We start from the raw sequence: 16,951 nt of genomic DNA, 5'->3' as shown, positions 1-16,951 counted from the left end.
TTAAATTGGCGGAAACAGAATCAACATTATGGGCTGAGGCACAAGTAGTAAATGACCAGAGGACGCCAACACCAAGAATAGACACGGTATTGCCGTCGATCTCAGGAAGATGGTGTTTTACGGATGGCTCGTGGAAGGAGGGTGCTAGGTTTTCAGGACAAGGTTGGCTTAGTACTTTGGAAGGTTTCGATGGATTACTGGGGGCGAAGAATGTAAGGGCTAGTCTTTCGCCTCTTCATGCGGAGATGGAAGCACGTTTATGGGCAATGGAATGCATGAGGAACTTACGTCAATTTCAGATTACGTTTGCAACAGATTGTTCTCAATTGGTGAAGATGATTTCGGAACCAGAAGAATGACCTGCTTTTGCAACATATTTGGAAGATATCAAGACCCTGAAAGAGAGTTTCACCCGATCAGAGATCATCTATGTACCACAGACGCAAAATTCAAAGGCGGATAGTCTAGCACGCAGTGCTAGAAAACAGCCGTCTTTCGTCGTTCACATGGATGCAGATCACCCGGTTTGGTTCACAGAGTCAATATAAATCTGTATTGTTGATGACAAAAAAAAACTCATGTTTAAGTTAGAGTGGCCTAAAGTGTTTTTACCCTTAATGAATAATTTTTTTTAATTATATATTAAATTTGTTATTCTAAAATTAACTAAAGTTCTAGGTTTGATTTTTTTCGAAATAGATTTATTAAAATCCGTTTTAGATATGCTCTTTAAATTTTTAAAAGTATTAAATGCTATGTTTTCTGAATACAAATATCATCGTTCACTTATGATATCATGACCGGCAGCTAAAGTAATTATTATCTAAAGAATAATATATATTGTATGATTCAAATCCCCGCTTTTTTTAAATCATAATTTTTTTAAAAAATTTATATTTTTAATTATAAAATTTTAAAATCTATGAAACAGAAAAATGAGGATTGCTAAAATCTCTTAACTCTTAACATTTATATTTATAGGTTAGATGAGAATTAATGAAAACATTGGCCAGAATGTTTTACTTCTGATATCTCCAATATAAGATGAGACATACAAAAAAAAATGCTGTCTTTGATTTTGTTATGATTATTAATAAATTTTAGGCCCATACCCTGCTAGAAAATAATAGATTACTTTTGCCAAATATAAAAATGATTATAAATATTGGTAATTGATGAGAAAAAATATATAATGAATGTAGTGTGTAAAAGACTCTCTAAATTGATGACAAAAAAAAAAGACTCTCTAAATTATTTAGAAAGAAATTCTATTTTTTCTTCAAATTTAATACCACTCTTCAATGTTACTTTTAAATGATGACTATTTTCCTAAATACTCTAAATTTGTGATGAAAAGATTAAACTAACTCTATTAAATCATTTATAAATTTTTAATAATCATTTATAAAATTTTATAAAGCCCAATCCCACTTCTTAAATTTAAACATAAACAGTAATGATTTTTTTTTTTTGTCGGCTCCCATTTTCTAAGATCAAGTGGTAGTTGAGTCCAAGTCGTTTCGAAGACACGCTATGTCCGACTGGGTCTGATCTATATGGGAAAAAAGAGTACCGCTATTTCTAGCTTCCTTAGTGAGAGAGTCTGCACGCGAGTTCCTAGTCCTGGGTATGCGGGATATGCTGAAGTCCGAGCAACCGTCCTTGAAAAGATGGAAAGAGACTAGCTCGGAAGCAAAGGCCGGCCACACACAGTAATGATTAAACAATAAATTCAAATGTTAAAGTATTTTTTTAAATGGTAGCTTGTTTCAAACAATTTAACTTTATTTAATGTTCTCAAGTTTATGCAGTAAAGAGTATACTATATTAACAAATACCTACATGAATGAGCATTTAATTTATTATATTAATGTTTTTGAACATATAAACCATAGTTTTGACTATAATTAATATGTGTAAAATAATCATATCCACCTTTGCAAAAATCAGAAATGGAACTACAAAGTAGTTTCAAAAGAATTAAGGCAACACAACAAGAAAACACAAGCTTAACGAGGAAAATTAACGAGGAAAATTAACGATAAATATTTTTCCTCGTTAATTTATGTCGACTTTATGAGGAAATTACGCGGAAAAATAAAATCAGCGTTATTTCCTCGTAAAGTAACGACGAAACAGTTTCGTCGTAAAGTCGATGTAAAGTGACGTTGCTTTTACGAGGAAATCGTATATCCTCGTACATTCCACGTTAACTTAGCGTGGTGTTTACGAGGAAATAATTTACGTCTACTTAGCGACAAAATTTTGAATCCACCAACTTTGTTTGTCACACGTTTTTTTCGGCCACCTAACTAATTTTCGTCGTAAATTCGTAGGAATATTACAACTACCAGATTCGAAAATTTTCTATAAATAGGGACGTTTGAACATCATTTTAAACAAACCAACAAAAAACGTGAAAGAAAAAAAATGGCTGGCTCCGGGAATATTTTCGAGTTGCGGAAGTGGATGTGTATGCATAGAGATGCTAACGGGAGAGTGACGAAAGAATACCTTGCGGGGCTGGAGACATTTATGCATCAAGAAGATTCAACACCGCTCGCCCAAGAAAGTGGTAAGATGTTCTGTCTTTGTCGAAAATGCAACAATTCGAAATTGGCAAACAGTGAAAATGTTTGGAATCATTTAATAAATAGAGGTTTCACGCCAAATTACTATATCTGGTTTCAACATGGAGAAGGTTATAATTATGATCATAATGAAGCTAGTAGTAGTAATAGAAATTTTCAAGAAGAACCGGTTGATCATCATTTGCATAATGAACATATTTACCATCAGGAGGAGATGGTAGATTATGATAGGGTTCATGATATGGTAGCTGATGTATTCATAGCTCATGATGAAGTTGAAGAACCTAATATAGATGCAAAAACGTTTTACGAAATGTTAAACGCGGCAAATCAACCACTTTACATTGGTTGTAGAGAAGGTCTCTCTAATTTGACGTTGGCTGCTAGAATGATGAATATTAAAACTGATCACAATCTATCGGAAAATTGCATGAACGAATAGGCAGACTTGTTTAAAGAGTATTTGCCGGAAGACAATGTGTCTGCTGATTTTTATTATGAGATTCAGAAACTGGTTTATAGTCTTGGGTTGCCTTCGGAGATGATAGATGTTTGCATCGACAACTGCATGATCTACTGGGGAAATAATGAGAAGTTAGAAGAATGTCGATTCTGCAAGAAGCCACGATTCAAGCCGCAAGGACGGGGACGTAATAGGGTACCGTACCAAAGGATATGGTACCTACCAATTACAGACAGATTGAAAAGATTGTACCAATCAGAGCAGACAGCTGGAAAGTTGAGATGGCATGCCGAGCATACTCAGACAGATGGTGAGATGACTCATCCATCAGATGCAAGAGCCTGGAAACATTTTAACAAAGTACATCTGGATTTCGATAGCAATAGTCGAAATGTGTATCTCGGATTATGCACAAATGGATTTAGTCCGTTCGGAATGTCAGGGAGACAATATTCATTATGGCCAGTTTTTCTTACGCCATACAACCTGCCATCGGAGATGTGCATGCAACGGGAGTTGATATTCTTGAAAATATAAATACCTGGTCCGAACCATCCAAAAAGGTTCTTGGATGTTTTCCTACAACCACTGATAAAAGAGTTGAAGGATTTGTGGTCAACAGGGGTGAGAACGTATGACTGTTCAACGAAGACGAATTTTACGATGCAAGCGATGCTTTTGTGGACCATAAGTGACTTTCCTGCCTATGGGATGTTGTCTGTATGGACTACACATGGGAGATTAGCTTGTCCATATTGTAATGGAACGACAAATGCCTTTCAACTGAAGAATGGTAGGAAGACAAGTTGGTTTGATTGTCACCGTCGATTTCTTACCATTGGCCATCCGTACCGAAGAAACAAGAATTTGTTTAGGCACAAAAGGGTTGTGAGAGACACTCCTCCTCCATATCTAACTGGAGAACAAATTGAAGCGCAAATAGACTACTACGGAGCTAACGAAACAGTTCGTTGGGGTGGTAATTGGCATGTCCCTCGTAATATGTCTGATTCTTACGGTGTTCATCACAACTGGCACAAGAAGAATATATTTTGGGAGTTGTCATATTGGAAGGATCTTCTTCTGCGCCACAACCTCGATGTGATGCATATAGAGAAGAATTTCTTTGAGAACATCATGAATACAATATTAAATGTCCCAGAGAAGACAAAAGACAACATAAAATCAAGGTTGGACTTGCCGGATATTTGCTCAAGAAGCGAGTTACATATAAAAAGCAATAAAAAAGTTCCAGTTCCGATATTCAGATTGTCTTCGGAAAAAAAGTCGGTGTTGTTCAACTGGGTGGCATCAGAAGTGAAGTTTCCCGATGGGTATGTTTCAAATCTCTCTAGATGTGTTGAAAAGGGTCAAAAGTTCTCGGGGATGAAGAGTCATGATTGTCATGTCTTTATGCAACAACTACTGCCCTTTGCATTTGCGGAGCTACTTCCAACAAACGTACATGAAGCACTTGCAGGTAGTGTTTTATAGCGCAATAATTTTATAACGGTTTAGTTTGCAAAATAGTATATGACTAACAATGTGTTTAATTGTTTTTGGAATATAAAAGGCATTGGAGCATTCAGGACCGGCTCAACACTGTTAAGGGTCGTAGGGCAAAAAATATTTTTTTTTACCCTCTAAAATTATATGTAGATAATGTTTAAAATGTTTTTAAAATTTAATCAGTAATATTTTGTAATGAAAATAAAACTATATACATATCAAATAATTTGGGCCCTTTTCAATTTTATTTATTATATTTATAATTTTTTATATATAAAAATACAGATTTTTTTTAAAATTGGGCCCCTTAATTAGTATTGTACGGGGGGACACGAGCTTGGGCCTGGGGCGGTCGCACCGCTTGTCCCCCCTAATAAGCCGGTCCTGGGAGCATTTTTCAGGGATCTGAGCACACGCACTCTTAAAGAAGAAGTTGTGGAACAGCTTCAGGAGAACATTCTCATCTTATTGTGCAACTTGGAGAAGATATTTCCTCCCGGATTTTTTGACGTCATGGAGCATCTAGCTGTCCACCTCCCATATGAGGCGTTGCTTCGTGGACCTGTACATTACGGATGGATGTATCAGTATGAGCGAGCCATGAAATATTTGAAGGGAAAAGCAAGGAACCTCGCCAAAGTTGAAGGTTCTATAATTACTGGAAGTTTAACGGAAGAAGTTTCTCACTTCACATCGTACTACTTTGCGTCAAAAATACGTCCGAGCAAATCTACAACGACGTGGTTGCTCGGGTTGAAGACCGCCAGGCTCAGCTGACCCAGCAGTCTACCGACGGATTACCCGTCCCCTTATCCACACTTGAAGTGGATAAGATTTACGATGAGGTAAATTTTCTAAAATTTTAATTTTTTATTATTCATTTAATTTAACTTTAAATTTTTACTAACAATATTTATTTTTTGTTTTTAAAGTTATCCCTAAAAAAAAGGGACGTATGTTGGGGATTGGTTCCTTCAACGATGTTCCGAGAGCGACATCGTCCTATGGTCAGCGACAGGATGATGAAGTCACTGAGCTGCGTAACGAGTTGGCCTCGACAAAAGCTCGTATGGGTGGAGTCGAGGGCTTCTTGGACGTTATAGTGGCCACAAATCCGGAATGGGAGTCCATGTTGAGGAACATGCGACAACAACATCCCATTCCAGGCGAGTCATCCGACACACATAACGAGGCGGATGTTGCGAGGAGGAGTAAGAAATTCTACCAGGCGATGAACGACCCTTAGTTCTTTTTTTTTCCGGTTGTTGTATTATAAATTCTAAACTTATTTATATATAAAATATTTTCGTATTGATTTGATTTTTATTTTAAATTATAATTTTATTAATAAATCAAATAATTTTAATTATTTTTTTAATTATATTTTTAAATTCTGTAAAATAAAAAAAACAAAGTAAATTCGTAGCTAATTTACGACCTATTTACTGGAAACTTTACGAGGAAATAACGAGAAAAAATAAACGAGTATTTTACGAGGAAACATTTACGAGGAAATGACGAGGAAAGATAAACGAATATTTTACGATGAAATACTTTCGTGGTAGTTACGTGTACTTTACGAGGAAACACTTTCGAGGTATTTACGTGTAGTTTACGAGGAACACGTTTCGAGGTATTTACGAGGAAATATAGCGACCTCCTTACGTGGAATATTTACGTGGTTTTTACGACGAAATGATGTACTTCGTCTTTACGACGAAATATTTTCCTCGCTAAGTTACGACGAATTGGCGAGGAAATATGTGTTACGACGAACGAGTAACGAGAAAACGTGTTTCCTCACTAATTCCTCGTAAAGCTTCTTTTACGACGAACTCACGAGGAAAACCGCCCTCGTTAAACTTATGTTTTCTTGTAGTGCAATAACAATCATACATATTTTGATGAAATAATTTGTGATATATTGATATTCAGTTTAAACCTTTTTAGTATATAAATAATAATTTATCATTATGGCTTCGATTGGTGACATGTAGTATTAGCTTTGAGTTACAATAAAAATTATAATTTGTTGTAATTCGCAGTAAAAATTATGTGGTAGAAACTATAGATTTATAATTTGTTATAACTCGCAGTAAAAATTATGTGGTAGAAACTACAGCATGTATAATTTTATAGAATAAATTTAGATATCAATAATAATAACATTTAATATATTTGATAAGATAATTTAAATATATAAATTAAAATTTAAGAAAATATATTAATTTTAGATATACTATAACAATATGTATATATTTTTGACATTGATATATATATATATATATATATATATATGTATTTACAAGAATTTTATGTATGTCAATTTTTAGTTACTAAGCAGAATTAACAATTAAAACTTATATAAATAATTTAAATAAAAGATAAGAAAGCTTATAATATATTTGACTAATTAATTAGTAACTATACATTTTTTTTTTAAGAAAACGATTTATTAACTAAAGGAAAGTGATGTGAAATAGTGGTGTAGTGTATTAAAAATTAAAATTAATAAAAATCAAAACAAACCGTAACTTAACTAACATAATGCAAAACAAATACTAACTCAACTTCTAATACATGAAATTTTGTTTGATGTTGAATTAAGATTTGATTTATCCAATTTACTAAAGGGCTAACTCAAAATTGTAACTCAAACATCCCCTATATATTATTTATGAAGCATTACAACTTTTTTTTGTAGCTACATGTCATCACTAGGATGATTCTTAGAATTATTAGAAAAATATGTTGATCCATCTAATTATATTATAAGCTTTTTATTAAACTAACCATAAATTCATTATTAATGTCATTTATTATTTCCTTAAATAAAGATTTCGGAATTGCCTAATGTGACTAAAGTATATATGACAATTAATGATTTTGAATAATAAAGATCTGATAAAAAATAATGTATCTTCTATCAAATTTGTTTAATTTTAAACTATTAAAATCATTTTTTAAAAATCACAATAACCATATTATAAAAATTTAGATTTTTCTGTATATGTTATATTTTGAATTTTAAAAAACGACTATAAATTACTAAAACTGTTAAAAGTCTCACATTCAAATTTTGCGATCCATGGTTTAAAATTTTTTGTTATGACAAAATACAAATGATTACAAAATCATATAAATAAAAGACTAATTTAATTAATCATTAAGATTTAAAATATATATGTATATATATCATTCTAAATTAAACTATAAACCATATTGAATAAATAAATATTTTAATTTTAAAATTTACTTTGAATAATTTTTTTTGATAAAAGTTTTGAACTAACATTGATAAATTTTTTAAAATTATAAATTACTAAAATTATTAATCCCACAATGAAAATTTTGTTATCAGTAATTTAAAGTTTTTGCTATTAAAGATACACATGATAAGAAAAACATATGAGTAGAAAACATCATTTAATAGACACTAATATTAAAAATATACAATGTATGTTAATATCATTTAAATTTAATTACATATCGTATCAAATTTTTTAAAAAAATGTTTGGATTAATAAAATTGATTTATACGTTCGCACTAATTTAATTATATATGTAATAGTTACTTACTTTTAATTATTCAATATATATTTATTATTTCATAACATGTAAGAACATATAATACATAAAATAATTTATATATATAATGTTTATCTCGCGCAATGTGCGGATCTTAATCTAGTAACACATTATAATTCAAGCATTAACTCAAAAAAATTAAAAGTAATTCATAATTGGTGACATTTATGAATTATGCTTCTAACTCAAATTCAATCAAATTTAACTCATGTCACCGATAAAACCTATGTTTTTTAACTGGCTCTCTCATTCAGTAAAACTGTTAGGTCGCCTAGTACAAATTTAAAGCCCTCGTATTGGCCCAGAATACAATCATTGCAAGTTTAGAACTCACTGATTAATCTAAACCGTTAGATCGAAAAAGCAACCCTACTAATTGGAAAATAAGATCAAGAATGATTAAATCTGGAAAGAGGATGTTAAATTTTCCATTCGATGAAAAAGGCAGATACATAGACCATAGATGCAAGACACTTGTGATATATCCAAAAGAAAAATATTCACTGTATATATTTGAAAATTTTAGACACCGTATATAAAATATTCGAATAATCTTCCTCGATTTAAATCTTATTTGCTTGTTTTCTCAACTCATGTATTGATTTAAATAACAAAAGTAGCTACCACCTTTCTCTGCCCCACTTTAAGATAAAGCTAAAGCATGGGAAAAAAGTAAATATATGATATTCAATAAAATATATATTTAAAGAAGATAAAATTAAAGGAACAAAAAAGTGAGGAAAAAGACAAAACTAAATACAATTAAAAAACTTCAACAAAAATTAACATCACATCACATGTTAACAAATGAGATAGAAATGCTATAAGTTAGTTTTTTTCCTCTCTCTTTCTCTTCTCCGAGAAAACTAAAACTACTTAACCTAAAGAATCAAACACTTCTCAAAGTTTTTCCAAAGCCCTTGATTAGTAAACACATAAAGAGATCTAGAGAGACAGTAGAGAGAGAAGGTGATGAATAGAGGTGTGTTGGAGAGTTCGCCGGTTCAACAGTTGATGGCGCCCGGAAACCCTAATTGGTGGAACGCAAGCGGCAGCATGAGGCCACCACAACCGTTGATGGGTCATCAGCATGGGCCGTTGCCGCCACGAATGACCCCTAACAATTATGTCCGACCACAAATGATGCCGACTCTCTTGCCGCCCTTCATGCCATACCCGGCAACTTCTTCTTCGTCTTCTTCTTCGCCGTCTTTGCCTAATAACCCTAATCTCTCCTCTTGGCTCGAAAGCAATGATCTCCCTCCTGAGTCTTGGAGCCTTAGCCAACTTCTTTTGTAACTCTCATCTCTCTCTCCCCTCCATATATAGAGATATTCCGAAACGAAAATATTCTCTCTAAGCACATGATCTTGAGTTCACCTAATCAACTTCATGACTTTGTTTTGTCATGTGTTGTAACCTAATATTGACTTCTTTAATATATTTATAATTTATCAGTTTCCATGAAACCCAAACTTTGCTTTGTTTGTGTGTTTCTCGTATCTTCAGTATCAAATACGCAAATCTAATACGTGTATCTTATTTGTGACCTAAGGGGTGGATTGATGATGGGAGAGGACGAGAGATTGGAGATGATGATCCATCATAATCATCATGTTGAACAGCAGCACCATAATTTTCAAGGGAAGATGGGATTAGAGAACTGGGAAGAACAAGTGCTAAGCCACCAACAAGCTTCCATGGGGGTTGATGACATCAAACAAGAGAGCAACATTAACAACAGCAATGGCTACCTCACACCTTCTCCAAACTCACCTCCTAACAAGTCTTGTGTTTCAACCATAACCACAACAAGTCTAAATAGCAACGATGATAACAACAACAACAGTAATATGTTGGATTTCTCGAGCATTCACAATGGTCTTAATTTGTCCGAGGGTAGACACATTCCTCCGGATCGTTCCTCTGAGGTAATTATTTTTCCACATCTCTGATAATTTGATAGAATACAAGTTTTTTCTTTTCTTTTTAAATGCTAAAAGGAGTTAAAATTAAGAGATAACAGAGAGAAAAAATCCGAAACACGATCTAATTAATATACATATAAACACATCAACTACTCTGAAAAAGTGAAATCTAAAAAGATCAATTAAGAAAACAGGACAAACCATGTCTTATTTTACGGTTTGGATTAAATTCAATAATCAACCATAATAGGTTTGCAATGAATATTTTTGATTAATGGCTAATTGATCTTTATTTTGTTTGTTATCTATACATGCGATGAAGTGTAACAGCTTAGAGATTGGTGGGTCTACTAATAAAAAGCCAAGGCTTCAGCCTTCTCCTTCGTCACAATCGACCCTCAAGGTAGCTAACTGATTATATCAACGAAACTTTAGTTTACCTATATAACTTCTCATATAAAATCTCTCCCTGACATCATAATAACAAAACAAAGACACAAACACAAAGAAGAACAGAAGAAGCAAACAAAACAGAATGGGCACAGAATAAGCTGTGTGATTTTTGTGTTTCGCAACTCTTTTGTTCTTTCTTGTTTTGTCTTCTTCTCCCTTCTTCATTATTCCTTTTTCTTTTTTGGGGAAAATCAAACTTTAAACTCCTCAATATTCCTTAGATATTATATACTCACTCCGTTTCAATATAAATGATGTTTTAGAAAGTTTGTTTTGTTTCAATTTACATGAAGTTTTGAGATTTTAAAGAAGTTTTAAGATTTTAAGGTTAACTTTAACTTTATTGGAAACTGTTCAACCAATTAGATTTTAGATTCTTTTTTATAATTGGTTAACTGATTTTAAAATTATATCTTTAAAATATTTTTTTAGGGAAATGTAATATTCTTAATTTTTGTGTACTATTACAAAACATCAAGTATTATGAAACGGAGTGAGTATTATATAGTTTAGATTTCAATTTTACTGTACTGTTTTGAAATATATAGTCATGGAAACTCGTATAAGAATTAGAATCCGATGATACAATTGTTAGCTATATGACAAATAGACTGAACCCTTCTAACTTATAAAGCAAGCACGTTTTCTATATGCATGGTAACTAGTAAAAAAATATAACGGCACATGCATATATATAAAGCTTCTATTTTATGTTTGTGCTATTAATTAATTTTGGTGATAATTAATTAAAGGTGAGAAAAGAGAAACTCGGAGGCCGGATCGCAGCGCTTCATCAGCTAGTATCACCTTTTGGAAAGGTAAATATTGAAGATAATTTTATATTACACTAATCTTATTCTTATCAATTCAACTTTGAAACATTAAAAGAAAAAAGATGACAAAAAAAAAACATTAAAAGAAAAAACTTAATTTGTATCATTATTCTTAACATCTACACCTACAAATATTAGCATTAATATTGAAGATAATTTTAAATCTTTTATAATCTAAATCATTCTTCTTTCTTTTTTTACCCATTTTTTGCAGACTGACACAGCTTCTGTCCTGTCGGAAGCTATTGGATACATTAGATTCCTTCAGAGTCAAATTGAGGTGCGACTCGTCTTTTCCAGACTCTCAATATTCTCAGTTTCCTTTCAATAGAAGAAAGATAATGCTACTTGTTATAGTAATCAAAGTTAACTGAAACATAAATTATATCACTAATTATTTTGGTATTAGGTCTCTGAGTATCAATTTCGTGGTTAGTGGGAATCCATCTCAGTATTATCACTAGATTAACATATTTGATAAAAAAAACATATTTAATATAAAACATTATATATGCAATGATGGACGAAAATTATTTCATTGATTTAAAATGATGGCGAAAGAGACACTTGTTAAAACAACAATAAAAGAGAGGGTAGATATATAAAGATAGTATTCGACCAAAAAAAAAAAAGAGTAAAAAGTTTTGTTTTCTCCATGTTAAGTAATCTTTGATTGATGTGATTATATATAAAGTATTATGTTTCTTTCTTGAAACTGTTGCAGGCTCTGAGTCATCCATACTTTGGTACGACTGCCTCGGGGAATATGAGGCACCAACAACTTGTAAGCACCAAATTTCCATTTATACATATACTGCATAAGACGCACATATATCCTGAATATTCATACACATCATCATACTATAGTTTATACTATGTACTTACGTACTCATATATACAAATTTCTCTTAACTATGGTTTTTTATACATAGCTGCAAGGAGACAGAAATTGCTTATTTCCTGAGGACCCCGGTCAGGTATACTTCCAGTTTTATACGTCTGCATTATATATAGAGCAATAGTTTAAACAATATACTTTTTATTGGATCAGTTGAATCCAAATCTAAAAATGTGGACAGCTTCAGTTTCCAACATATACCCCTTTTCCTTTTTACTGTTTTCTTCAAAGATAAAGTTTTAAATTTTAAAAGATGCAATCGCCAGCCTTTTTCACCTTCCCTTGCATTATTGATAATAATAACCAAGAAAGCTTGTTAAAACCAACAAAGCCACCGCATTTATTTAAATATCAACTTTTCTCCTTATTTGTGTTCTCCATCAAAGTACATTTCAAATTCTTTGGGCGGTCTTGTATTAATTATATGCTCTTAAAACTATTTATTATATGCCTTCCTCTAAAGAAAACCCAATGAAATTATATATACAAAAGCCTTACCTCTTTCTTTTCCATTCTACATGTTGATTCATATTTTGCATATGTTAAGTAGTACAATTGTCTAAGAATTATATTTTTGATAAAAACACAATATCTTTTAAGAAAATCAATTGTTGTCATTTTATATTTCGTATCTAGTAAGTACAATATATGTAATAAAACTAAACACATATTTCTTACCTCGTTATATATGTGACAGATCAATATGTGTTATTTTGCTATTAGTCAATGCAACAAAACTTACCAATTGTTTCTTATTTTATTATATGGTTTTAGCTCCTGAATGATCAGTGCATGAAGAGAAGAGAAGCATCGTTTTCGTCTACGGAAACTCAAAATGCAAATGAAGAACCTAAGAAAGATTTGAGAAGTCGAGGTTTATGTCTTGTTCCAATCTCCTGCACACTCCAAGTTGGGAGTGACAACGGTGCCGACTACTGGGCTCCAGCACTCGGCTCTGCCGGTTTCCATTGAGCCAGACAAACTACGCCACGTGAAATTCCAACGTTAGAGAAAATGATATAACATCATGAGCAGTCAGTCTACTGAGAAACCAACAAAGTGAGTTTCCAAGGCTGATTGCTCATGATGGTATACAAAGTACTTCGTCTAATGCTTTGCTAGAGAATTTCCGTTTGGCGTTTGACGAATATGCGTTTATTGTTACATCACTTTTGTTATCAGATGCTCAAGCAGTATGTCTCCGTGCTTTAAGAAATTGTTATTTCATTTACCGGTTAATTGTAATTTGTTTTTAAGTACTTATTTTATTACTTCCACGTGGTTTGTATCGTTATTAACTTATTATTGCTGTTATGAGTTTACATGTCTACTGTGTGTTAAAGATACAACATAACACCGTTTCTCCGATCATGATCTATTGCGGAAGAAATTAAGCAGACAGTCTTTGTAACATCCCGGGCCCGGCCCAAAAGGAAACTCAAGTGCAGGAGGCCCAAGGAGTAGAAACCCTAGACATAACCCTTTCCATTGCTTATAAAAGGAGAAGTTTCCCTAGGGTTCAGCCACAAGAGAGACAGCAAGCGAAGCCCTGCCTGAGCAGAACCCCGCCGCCGCCTCCGCCTCAAGCCGCCGCCGCTCCATCTTCGGCGAAGCCAGCCGCCCGCGAAGCCCTAGCCGCCGCAACCGAGCTCCTAGCCGCCGCCTCCTTGATTCAGTTTCGTGCAAGCAACTGAGATCTGAACCCTAAAGGTAAAACTAAGATCTCTAGCTCTAAGTCATTGAAAAATGACAGATTCTAAACCCATCTCTCTCTTGTGTGAATCCGATTCTCAAATCAGATCTCGAGAAGTGACTGTTCCCCAAACCTAGATCCAGACCTACTTCTGCAAAAAGCTAAGGTGAGGACTTGGCTGTGAACTTGCCTCATGTTGAGTAACCAATGGGACTTAGTCCTTTGTTAATCAGTTCTAGATATTGTGTGTATGTGTGATGTGATATGTGATTGATCTTGTCTAGACGATAGTACGTGTTGAAGTGATAAGAACGTAGGCATGTTAGGGTGGTCAAGAATATGATGATAAGGTGTTGAGACGTGTTGTGAATGATAAGTGAAAGATGTAAGAATAAATACGAATAAGGGATCATATAGAGTCTAAGGAAAGTATGTGGGGTAGTAGTCCACGCTAGGTATCCATAGGAGATGTGGCCAATCCACAAGAATATGGAAACACCCATAGGAGATGTGGCCAATCCACAAGAATATGGGGTAGAAGCCTAGTTGGGGCTACCCACTGATGAAAAGGACGAAAAGATGAAAAGGATGTGCATTGTAGGGTCTTTAGTTCATGTCGGGTAGTATGGGTTTCTGTGTAATAGATCTTATTAGCTCATGACTTGTGATTGTTTGCTCTTCCTGAGTTGAGCTCGTGGGTTCCTAGAACCTACCCTCACTGAGTATTATGTACTCACCCCTCTTTTTACAGGTAGGGCCGAGAGGGAGCGGGAGTAGATGTCCGTATGGTGCAAGTGTTTTCTCGAGTCTTTCATTTATGACTCCTTTCTTTCAACCATTTCTTCTTCAGTTTTTATTCGACATTTCAGTTTTGTTGAGTTTGGTTTTATGTAAGACAATTTGAGTTTTAATAAGAGTTTTTGAACGAAAAGGTTTGGGGTAAAGCATTTGATAAGGTTCTTTGGGCCAAGGCCGTTACAATTGGTATCAGAGCCAGGTTAAACCCACCCGGTGCTGTCCCGGGTGGGAAGGGCAGGTCGGGTAGAAGTAGGAAAAAAAAAAAAAGGTTTCAAAAGGACTTCTTCCGAACGTTTTTCTAAGTGTTTCAAAATGGAGTTTAAAAAAAAAAAAAAAAAAAAAAAAATGCACCACTCGGACGGAACTCCTAGCTCACTCGGTGGACAATAGAATACGAGTAGAACCGTAGCTAATACTCCTTCACTTGTCAACAGAATGCCTCCCAAGAATGCCAGAGTTGCAAGGCCAGCTGCGGCCATCCCGAGAGCGACACGACGGGTCACCAGGTCTGCGTCTCAAGCCTCCAGCGAGGCAGAAAGCCGAAGAGAGGGCGCACCCGAGAATGGAAACCCAGTGGAAATGCCGAACGTGGTGAATGCAGCGCTCCTGGCAGAACTGCAAAGATACCGTGACGCCTATGGGGGTCAATTGCCCAATGGTGAAGCCGCCGCAGAGGCGGGGGACAACCCCATACCACCTGGGGCGGCCCAGAATCCGCCACCACCCCCGGCAGCGCCTGCGGTGGTGCACGCCCCAGGCCCCAACTACTGGGACATGCTGAGACACATGAAGAGTATGCAGACGGAGTTTTTCAATGGAAAGGCCGACGCAATTGTCGCGGATAACTGGAGACGTCAACTCGAGAGGAACTTCGCTTCTGCAAGGTGCCCACCGGAGTTCCGTAGGGACCTGGCTGCTCACTATCTTAAGGACGACGCACTAGTGTGGTGGGACGAAGTGGTCGAAAGGTCACACGGGATACGACTGACCTGGGATGATTTCCTGGAAGCATTCAATGGGAAGTACTTCCCCTTAGAAGCCATGGACGCGATGGAAAGCAAGTTTCAGGACATCCGTCAGGGTCAAGGAATGTACGAGACTACGGAGACGAGTTCAACCGACTTCGGAGATTTGCGGGTCACTACCTGAGTGATCACGACTTAATCCGCCGTTTCCTCAAAGGCATGAGAGTGGAACTGAGGAATAGCTGCAACGTGAGGGAGTATCGTGATGTCCATGAGCTGATTGAGAAAGCCGCAGAACAGGAATCAGGGCTCGAGGAAGAACGAAAACAGAACCAGAACTCCCAGAACCGGGGTGCCAAACGGCCCCGGGATGCACTGCCCGCGGCTGAGCCTGCCCCATTAAGGCCCGCATGTGAAAGGTGTGGACAATTCCATGCGGGGGAGTGCAGAGCAGGAGCATGCTTCGCCTGCGGCGAGCGCGGCCATATGGCGAGGGATTGCCCGAAGGAGAGACAGGCCAAACGCAGGTGCTGTCACCGCTGCGGCCAGGAGGGACATCAGGCGTGGGAGTGCCCAACACACCAAAGAGGAAATGCGGAAGGGACGCAACCCCAACAGCAGAGAGGGCAAGCCGCAGGGCCAAGAGCGTAAGCCGTCGAGGGTCGCGAAGGAGCCGAACCAATCGCGGGTATGTTTTGATTTAACGCTACGATTATGCTATATGAAAAGAACTGTTAGTAGTCGTGTAGCTTAGCGTTAGTGTTGTGTAGGGTCTGTCGCGGTCGGAGGAGTGACATCGTTCACTCTCTTCGACACCGGGGCAACTCACAGTTTTGTAAGCCCTAGACTTCGCGTGAGTGGGACTTTAAGGGGAACTTCAACCCCATGGTGACGGGAGTCGAGACGGCAGGAACAGAGAAAATGGCCACGAGGGGAAGACATGAAGAAGTACCGGTGATCCTCGCAGGAGTGAATTTACCCGGAGACCTGCTGGAGTTAGAATTGGGGCGTTACGAGGTGATCTTGGGAATGGATTGGCTAGCACAACACAGAGCTGTGGTCGAGTGTGCCAAAGCATGCGTTAGGATTCCGCTTGATGGGAGGCAAATCGTGTACAGAGGAATGAGAACTAGGACCGGAATAATGTGGTGTCGATGGCCCATGCTGAAAGAAGCAATCCGGAAAGGAGGAGAAGCCTTTTTAGCCACTATTGAAATGGTGGGTGAGACCCA

General features: G+C 35.9%; 2 protein-coding genes across 2 annotated transcripts; both read left to right on the top strand.

Annotated features, from left to right (window-relative positions):
* Positions 1-8,970: 8,970 nt before the first annotated feature.
* On the top strand, positions 8,971-13,591 carry LOC106375462 (transcription factor bHLH68-like). Its single transcript, XM_013815378.3, has 8 exons — positions 8,971-9,446; positions 9,707-10,082; positions 10,402-10,482; positions 11,285-11,350; positions 11,580-11,645; positions 12,090-12,149; positions 12,298-12,342; positions 13,038-13,591. The coding sequence occupies exons 1-8, from the start codon at positions 9,124-9,126 to the stop codon at positions 13,233-13,235; spliced, it is 1,215 nt and encodes a 404-aa protein (XP_013670832.1). The 5' UTR covers positions 8,971-9,123; the 3' UTR covers positions 13,236-13,591.
* Positions 13,592-15,938: 2,347 nt separating this feature from the next.
* LOC125579750 (DNA-binding protein HEXBP-like) lies at positions 15,939-16,370 on the top strand. The gene has a single exon (XM_048743591.1). It carries the CDS (start codon positions 15,939-15,941, stop codon positions 16,368-16,370), a length of 432 nt encoding a protein of 143 aa, XP_048599548.1.
* The last annotated feature ends 581 nt before the right edge of the window (positions 16,371-16,951 follow it).

This window comes from Brassica napus, chromosome C1 (genome assembly GCF_020379485.1).
Source record: "Brassica napus cultivar Da-Ae chromosome C1, Da-Ae, whole genome shotgun sequence".
NCBI lineage: Eukaryota > Viridiplantae > Streptophyta > Magnoliopsida > Brassicales > Brassicaceae > Brassica > Brassica napus.
This window is presented reverse-complemented; position numbering and strand designations above follow the sequence as displayed.

What these genes read in the sequence shown, in the direction of transcription:
- LOC106375462 (XM_013815378.3), top strand. Translation starts at nt 9,124, where the DNA reads ATGAATAGAGGTGTGTTGGAGAGTTCGCCGGTTCAACAGTTGATGGCG. An exon ending in AGCCTTAGCCAACTTCTTTT is followed by an intron (nt 9,447 to 9,706) that starts GTAACTCTCATC and finishes TTGTGACCTAAG; the next exon opens with GGGTGGATTGATGATGGGAG. An exon ending in CTCCGGATCGTTCCTCTGAG is followed by an intron (nt 10,083 to 10,401) that starts GTAATTATTTTT and finishes CATGCGATGAAG; the next exon opens with TGTAACAGCTTAGAGATTGG.
- LOC125579750 (XM_048743591.1), top strand. Translation starts at nt 15,939, where the DNA reads ATGAGAGTGGAACTGAGGAATAGCTGCAACGTGAGGGAGTATCGTGAT.